Below are 8,850 nucleotides of genomic sequence, written 5' to 3' on the forward strand. Positions count from 1 at the left end.
AACTAAGCACTGGCTTGAGAGGAGGCTTGTCTTGGTTCAAGTTCTGGCTCTGCCATTTCTAAGTAACTTGGTCAATTTACTTTTTAATTCAGCCTCCCTCTTTATAAACAAGGAATAATAATGGTATCTATCACATGGGGCAGGCTACATGAGTGGAGGCATGAAGTCCACGACTCCTTCCCATGCCCCTAAGGGACTGCAATTTCCTGCAGGGATGCAGTTCCCATACGGTTGGGTGGGTGAGAAGTCCCTGCCCAGTTCCTGCCTAATGTGCTGTGGTGCTGCCAGCCTGCAGCAGGCCAGTGGACACCTGGCCCTGCCCTGAGAGTCAAACGGCATAACATCAACCCTCCCTGGAGCAGCATGGTCATGCAGTATGTCAGGGACAGGTAGGGAGAAGCCCAAGGGAAATTCAATGGACCTGAGTGGCAGAGAACCTGTCCCACGGAGACAGTGGGAGATGGGACCACACAGGAGCCCAGCTCCAAGGCCCCACACCTGCTCCTTTGTCCCATGAGACTTCACTTAACACAAATTTAAAGATAAGAGTTTCTATTGTGGGTACTTTTGAGGGCCTGGCCCTGTGCAGTCATACTGATTAAAGCCTGCACTTCATGAACATCATGAAGCCAGTTCAGCTATCACCTAGGATTACTGTCAAGATGAAATGAACTAATATATGTACAGATTTAAGAATAATATCCGTTACCTAGGAAGCACAATATAAGTGCTACTTATTATTTATAGCATTACCATAAATAGAAAAGTATTTCTCAAATATTTGTTCAACAAATATTATTCCGTGCTAGGCACAGTTCTAGGCACTGGCACATTTCCTCGCCAAACAGCTAACATTATTTGCTTACTAACAAGCCTCTAAGAAGATCTCGGGCCTTGACTCTCTGGACCGAACACCAGTGGGTGGGCATACAGTCAAAACGTGTAAAGGTGGCAATTTAGTGGGAACTAGATTCCTGAGTTAAATAGGTTCCTTCATTACCTTCTAGTCCTGCTTTCTATTGCCCGAGACATACAGTTTCCTATCAAAACAAGTGAGATTTTAAACTGTAAAAATCTTTCCTAGCCATTGAAACTATCACAACTCACTATCCGTGCTTTTTACATCAAATATACACTGGATAGGATGGAATCAAGAAGCCTTAAAGGCACACTGTAATACTTGTTAGGGGGTACTTCACAGTCTTTAGTGAGCTCTGCCCCATAGCACTATGATGAAATGTTCTCAGTTCACAATCCAGTACAGTAGGCACTCGCTACATGTAGATTACTGAACCACTTAAAATGTGGCTGTTGTGACTGAGGAACTGAATTTTTTATCGCTAAACATCACATGTGGGTAGTGGCTATTGTACTGGTTGGCAGAGCTCTAAATATCTGGCTTTACAGGACTTTCTAAGTCACACTCTACCAATCATTTAACGTTTCCATTCTTACTCATGTGCTGAAACTATTCTAGATGACAAAGGCTTAAAAGAGTTGATGATAAGAGATCACTGAAGGCTATAAGAACTTTGTGAATCACAAAATTCCTATTTTACAGACTGGAAAATGTGATGACTTGCCTGTATCATACAGCTCGTTGGTTGTAGTGGTCGTCTGGAATTAGAATGGGAAAGACTAGAGATCTCTTCAAGAAAATTAGAGATACTAAGGGAACATTTAATGCAAAGATGAGCACAATAAAGGACAGAAATGGTATGGACCTAACACAAGCAGAAGATATTAAGAAGAGGTGGTAAGAATACACAGAAGAACTATACAAAAAGATCTTCATGACCCAGATAACCACAATGGTGTGATCACTCACCTAGAGCCAGACATCCTGGAGTGTGCAGTCAAGTGGGCCTTAGAAAGCATCACTACGAACAAAGCTAGTGGAGGTGATGGAATTCCAGTTGAGCTATTTCAAATCCTAAAAGATGATGCTGTGAAAGTGCTGCACTCAATATGCCAGCAAATTTGGAAAACTCAGCAGTGGCTACAGGACTGGAAAAGGTCCGTTTTCATTCCAATCCCAAAGAAAGGCAATGCCAAAGAATGTTCAAACTACTGTACAATTGCACTCATCTCACACACTAGTAAAGTAATGCTTAAAATTCTCCAAGCGAGGCTTCAACAGTACTTGAACCAAGCACTTACAGATGTTCAAGCTGGATTTAGAAAAGGCAGAGGAACCAGAGATCAAATTGCCAATATCTATTGGATCATCGAAAAAACAAGAGAGTTCCAGAAAAACATCTACTTCTGCTTTATAGACTATGCCAAAGCCTTTGACTGTGTGGATTACAACAAACTGTGGAAAATTCTTAAAAGAGATGAGAGTACCACCAGACCACCTGACCTTCCTCATGAGAAATCTGTATGCAGGTCAAGAAGCAACAGTTAGAACTGGACATGGAACAACAGACTGGTTCCAAATTGGGAAAGGAGTATGTCAAGCCTGTATATTGTCACCATGCTTACTTAACTTATATGTAGAGTACATCATGCAAAATGAGAGGCTGGATGAAGCACAAGCTGGAATCAAGATTGCTGGGTGAAATATCAATAGCCTCAGAAAGGCAGATGACACCACCCTGATGGCAGAAAGTGAAGAAGAACTAAAGAGCCTGTTGATGTAAGTGAAAGAAGAGAGTGAAAAAGTTGGCTTAACTAGGATCATGGCATCCAGTCCCATCTCTTCAGGGCAAATAAATGGGGAAACAACGGAAACAGTGAGAGACTATTTTTCTGGGCTCCAAAATCACTGCAGATGGTGACTGCAGCCGTGAAATTAAAAGATGCTTACTTACTCCTTAGAAGGAAAGCTATGACCAACGTAGACAGCACATTAAAAAGCAGAGACATTACTTTACCGACAAAGGTCCATCTAGTGAAAGCTATGGTTTTTCCAGTCGTTATATATGGATGTGAGAGTTGGACTATAAAGAAAGCTGAGCACCGAAGAACTGATGCTTTTGAACTGTGGTGATTAAGACTCTTGAGAGTCCCATGGACTGTGAGGAGATCAAATCATTCAATCCTAAAGGAAATTATTCCTGAAAATTCACTGGAAGGACTGATGCTGAAGCTGAAACTCCAATAGTTCGGCCATGTGATGTGAAGAACGGACTCATTGCAAAAGACCCTGATGCTGGGAAAGATCGAAGGCGGGAGGAGAAGGGGACGACAGAGGATGAGATGGTTAGATGGCATCACCGACTCAATGGACATTAGTTTGAGTACGCTCCGGAGTTGGTGATGGACAGGAAGGCCTGGCGTGCTGCAGTCCATGGGGCTGCAAAAAGTCGGACACGACTGAGCGACTGAACTGAACTGAACCGGAACCCTCGCCCTCTAAACTCCACCTGGTGTTCTGACTCCGCGGTGAGTCAGTATGCGCCGTCAACAACTAGAGATGTGAGCTGGCATGGAAGTTTGAGATTTAAAGCAGAGAAAAGTACATTTTCATTTCCTAAGTAAGTCCTTTAAAAATAAATAAGGACTAACTAAACTTAAAGCCGTCCAGTTTTTAGTATAAAGGTCACCGATGAGAATAAGAATGCTGTCTGGGGCACACCATAGGAAGTGAAATTGCTCCAATCTCAGGCCACCCACGCCCAGGTATTTATCTTGACTCGGACGCACGGTGTAAAGAAACCCGACGAGTAGTTGCGCGTGTTAACAACCTAACAAGCTGAGTCAGTTAAACAGTCTTGCCAGCCTGGCACCCAAGGCAAAACAACCACCTGTCTGATGGAAAGCTCACGCAGCGTGCCCGGCCAGAGCCTACCTGCGCGCACCACGTCGTCCGCGCCGCTTTCCGCGCCGCTCAGGCTCGCGGCCGCGCGCAGCGCGCTCCCGCAGCTGGCCGACAGGGTGCCTGTGGCTCTCCGCGCCAGGGTCAGGATGGGTGCGGACCAGCCTTTCGTCGCCCTCCGCAGTTCGCCTGGGCCCGGCACCTGGCTCCGGTCCACGATTTCAAACTCTTCTCCCGGTTCCGGCCCCGGCTCCTGCTCCGGCCGGCAGCCGTCGTCCCCGTCAGCCATTTTGGCCGTGTCACGTGCCCCCTGCGGCTGACTAGCCGGGCGCGCGGGAGGGCGCTTTTACGTCCTCGCTGCTCGTTTTCGTGTTCGCGCCGGCTTTTCTTCCTCTTTACGGTTCTACTCTCCTTTCTTTCAGTTTAGAAAAGCTCGGGAAGGCGCAAGTCACACGTTCTTATCAGCTGGGGGGACTTGTTTCCGTTGAAGTTCCTCTTGGGTTTTCTCCCTTTTTCGTGGTTCCTCCTATCTGGCTTAAAACAGAGCCCCAAAGGCCGTAGTTTTCTTTGTGAAAGAATTCCCTCTTTTAAATTTTCATTTCATATTTTGCTTTGCTTAGCCATTATTCTGCGGTAGTTTTCAGAACAAGCCCTAAAAGAGCAGGTAAGGAAATTCTGCAACAGTTAAGGCAGGAAGGCAGGACTTTAAAAAAATAATTAAATAACTGAAAACTGACAACTTGGCAGTGTTCTTTTGAACACACTGTGGTGGAATGGGAATCAGAAGGTCCGGTTGTTTTTGCTCAGTCGCTCAGTCGTGTCTGACTTTTTGCAACCCTATGGAATGCAGGACATCAGGTTTCCCTGTCCTTTACTGGCTCCTGGAGTTTGCTCAAACTTTTTCATTGAGTCACACGATGCCATCTAACCATCTCATCCTCTGTCTCCTCCTCCTCCTGCCTTCAGTCTTTCCCAGCATCAGAATCTGTTCCCATCAGGTGGCCAAAGTATTGGAGCTTCAGCATCAGTCCTTCTTCCCATGAATGTTCAGGGCTGAGTGCCTTTAGGTCTGACTGGTTTGATAACCTTGCTGTCCAAAAGACTCTCAAAAGTTCTCCAACACCAGGGTTCAAAACCATCAATTCTTCAGCACTCAGCCTTCTTTATGGTCCAACTCTCACATCCATACATGAGTACTGGAAAAACCACAGCTTTGACTATATGGGCCTTTGTGGGCAAAGTGATGGCTCCACTTTTTAATCGCTTTCTGGGTTAGTAGTATCTCTTCTTTCCAGGAGCAGGCATTTTTTATTTCATGACTGCAGTCACCATCTGCAGTTGTTTTGGAGCCCAAGAAAATAAAGTCTCACTGTTTCCATTTTTTCCTCATGTATTTGCCATTAAGTGATAGGACTCGATGCCATGGGCTTAGTTTTTTGAATGTTGAGTTTTAAGCCAACATTTTGGATTAAAAAGAGAAAGAGCCAACTCTCCTCTTTCACCCTGGGCAAGAGGCTCTTTATTTTTTTTTTTAATTTATTAATTTTTTAATTGAAGGATAATTGCTTTACAGAATTTTGTTGTTGTCAAACCTGAACATGCATCAGCCATAGGTATACATCCCCTCCCTTTTGAACCTCCCTCCCATTTCCCTCCCCATCCCACCCCTCTGGGTTGATGTGTGTGTATGTGTGTGTGTTAGCCGCTCAGTTGGGTCTGACTCTTTGTGACCCCATGGACTGTAGCCTGCCGGGCTTCTCTGTCCATGGAATTCTCCAGGCAAGAATACAGGAGTGGATTGCCATTCCCTTCTCCAGAGGAACTTTTCAACCCAGGGATCAAACCCTGGTCGCCTGCATCACAGGCAGAGTCTTTACCATTTGAGCTACAGAGAAGTCCCAGGTTTATACAGAACCCCTGTTAGAGTTTCCTGAGTCATACAGCAAATTCCCCTTGGCTCTCTATTTTACATATGGTAATGTAAGTTTCCATGTTACTCTTTCCGTACATCTCACCTGCTCCTCTCCTCTCCTCATGTCCATAAGTCTATTCTCTATGTCTGTTTCTCCATTGCTTCCCTGTAAATAAATTCTTCAGTATCATTTTTCTAGATTCCATATATATGTGTTAGAATATGATATTTATCTTTCTCTTTCTGATTTACTTCACTCTGTATAATAGATTCTAGGTTCATCCACCTCATTAGAATGGACTCAAATGCATTCCTCTTTATGGCTGAGTAATATTCCATTGTGTATATGTACCACAACTTTTTCTTTAGTTCCTCTTCACTTTCTGCCAGTAGGGTGGTGTCAGCTGCATATCTGAGGTTATTGATATTTCTCGCATCAATTTTGATTCCAGCTTGAGCTTTGTCCAACCTGGCATTTTTAATGATGTACTCTGCATATAAGTTAAATAAGCAGGGTGACATATACAGCCATGACTTTCCCAATTTTGAACCAGTTCATTTTTCCATGTCTGGTTCTAACTGTTGCTTCTTGACCTGCATACAGGTTTCTTAAGAGGCAGGTAAGGTGGTCTGATATTCCCATTTCTTTAAGAATTTCTGACAGTTTGTAGTAATCCACACAGAAAAAAGGCTTTAGCTCCAGCACTCTTGCCTGGAAAATCCCATGGATGGAGAAGCCTGCTAGGCTGAAGTCCATGGGGTCACTAAGAGTCGGACACGACTGAGCGACTTCGCTTTCACTTTTCACTTTCATGCATTGGAGAAGGAAATGGCAACCTACTCCAGTGTTCTTGCCTGGAGAATCCCAGGGACGGGGGAGCCTGGTGGCTGCCGTCTATGGGGTCACACAGAGTCGGACACGACTGAAGTGACTTAGCATAGCATAGCGTAGCATAGCATAGCCAATGAAGTAGATGATTTTCTGGAATTCAGTTGCTTTTCTGATGATCCAACAATTCAGTTCAGTTTAGTTCAGTCACTCAGTCATGTCCGACTCTTTGCAACCCCATGGACTGTAGCATGCCAGGCCTCCCTGTCCATTTCACCACTCCTGGAGTTTACTCAAACTCATGTCCATTGAGTTGGTGATGCCATGCAACCGTCTCATCCTCTGTCATCCCCTTCTTCTGCTTTCAATCTTTCCCAGCATCAAGGTCTTTTCAAATGAGTCAGTTCTTCACATCAGGTCGCCAAAGTATTGGAGTTTAAGCTTCAACATCGGTCCTTCCTATTAACATTCAGGACTGATTTTCTTTAGGATGACTGATTGGATCTCCTTGGAGTCCAAGGGACTCTCATGAGTCTTCTCCAACACCACAGTTCAGAAGCATCAATTCTTCAGTGCTCAGCTTTCTTTATAGTCCCAATGCTCACATCCATACATGACTACTGGAAAAACCATAGCCTTGACTAGATGGACCTTTGTTGGTGAAGTAATGTCTCTGCTTTTTAACATGCTGTCTAGGTTGGTTATAGCTTTCCTTCCAAGGAGTAAGTGTCTTTTAATTTCATGGCTGCAATCACCATCTGCAGTGATTTTGGAGCCCCCCAAAACAAAGTCTTCCACTGTTTCTCCATCTATTTGCCATGAAGTGATGGGACCGGATGCCATGATCTTTGTTTTCTGAATGTTGAGCTTTAAGCTAACTTTTTCACTGTCCTCTTTCACTTTCATCAAGAGGATCTTTAGTTCCTCTTCACTTTCTTCCATAAGGGTGATGTCATCTGCATATCTGAGGATATTGATATTTCTCCTGGCAATCTTGATTCCAGCTTGTGCTTCTTCCAACCCAGCGTTTCTCATGATGTACTCTGCATATAAGTTAAATAAGCACAGTAACAATATACAGCCTTGCCGTACTCCATTTCCTATTTGGAACCAGTTTGTTCCATGTCCAGTTCTAACTGTTGCTTCCTGACCTGCATACAGATTTCTCAAGAGGCAGGTCAGGTGGTCTGGTATTCCTATCTCTTTCAGAATTTTCCATAGTTTATTGTGATCCATACAGTCAAAGGCTTTGGCATAGTCAATAAAGCAGAAATTGATGTTTTTTTTTTCTGAAACTCTCTTGCTTTTTCAATGATCCAGAGGATGTTGGCAATTTGATCTCTGGTTCCTCTGCCTTTTCTAAATCCAGCTTGAACATCTGGAAGTTCACAGTTCACGTATTGCTGAAGCCTGGTTTGGAGAATTTTGAGCATTACTTTACTAGCGTGTGAGATGAGTGCAATTGTGTGGTAGTTTGAGCATTCTTTGGCATTGCCTTTCTTTGGGATTGGAATGAAACTGACCTTTTCTGGTCCTGTGGTCACTGCTGAGTTTTCCAAATTTGCTAGCATATTGAGTGCAGAACTTTCACAGTATCATCTTTTAGGACTTGATATAGCTCATCTACGAGAAGGCAATGGCAACCCACTCCAATACTCTTGCCTGGAAAATCCCATGGACAGAGGAGCCTGGTAGGCTGCAGTTCATGGGGTTGTAAAGAGTCAGACAAGACTGAGTGACTTCACTTTCACTTTCACTTTTCATTTCACTTTTCACTTTCATGCATTGGAGAAGGAAATGGCAACCCACTCCAGGGTTCTTGCCTGGAGAATCCCAGGGATGGCAGAGCCTGGTGGGCTGCCATCTATGGGGTCACACAGAATTGGACATGATTGAAGCGACTTAGCAGCAGCAGCAGCATAGATCAACTCCATCACCTGCACTAGCTTTGTTCGTAGTGATGCTTCCTAAGGCCCACTTGTCTTCACATTCCAGGATGTCTGGCTCTAGATGAGTGATCACAGCATTGTGATTATCTGGGTCATGAAGATCTTTTTTGTACAGTTCTTCTGTGTATTTTTGCCACCTCTTTTAAAGTCTTCTGCTTCTGTTAGGTACATACCATTTCTGTCCTTTATTGAGCCCATCTTTGCATGAAATATTCCCTTGGTATCTCTAATTTTCTTGAAGAGATCTCTAGTCTTTCTTCTATTTCTTTCCTCTATTTTGTATGATCCAGCAGATGACTCTGCTGTTAATTAGCTAAATGGTGATAATAATAGAGCCAATGTCATTATTAAATAAGGAGCACATGGCAGACATGAATAATTGTACTATCTGTTTCTCAGC

At 44.0% G+C, this 8,850-nt stretch overlaps 1 protein-coding gene across 1 annotated transcript in view; it reads right to left on the reverse strand.

Moving 5' to 3' along the window:
- RUFY1 (RUN and FYVE domain containing 1) overlaps positions 1–4,052 on the reverse strand; it is a 66,533-nt gene extending 62,481 nt beyond the window's left edge. The window contains exon 1 of the mRNA XM_002688485.6: positions 3,794–4,052. Coding sequence (XP_002688531.1) covers positions 3,794–4,049 — 256 coding nt within the window. The 5' untranslated portion in view covers positions 4,050–4,052. The remainder of the gene's footprint in view (positions 1–3,793) is intronic.
- Positions 4,053–8,850: the final 4,798 nt, after the last annotated feature.

This window comes from Bos taurus, chromosome 7 (assembly GCF_002263795.3).
Source record: "Bos taurus isolate L1 Dominette 01449 registration number 42190680 breed Hereford chromosome 7, ARS-UCD2.0, whole genome shotgun sequence".
Classification (NCBI taxonomy): Eukaryota; Metazoa; Chordata; class Mammalia; order Artiodactyla; family Bovidae; genus Bos; species Bos taurus.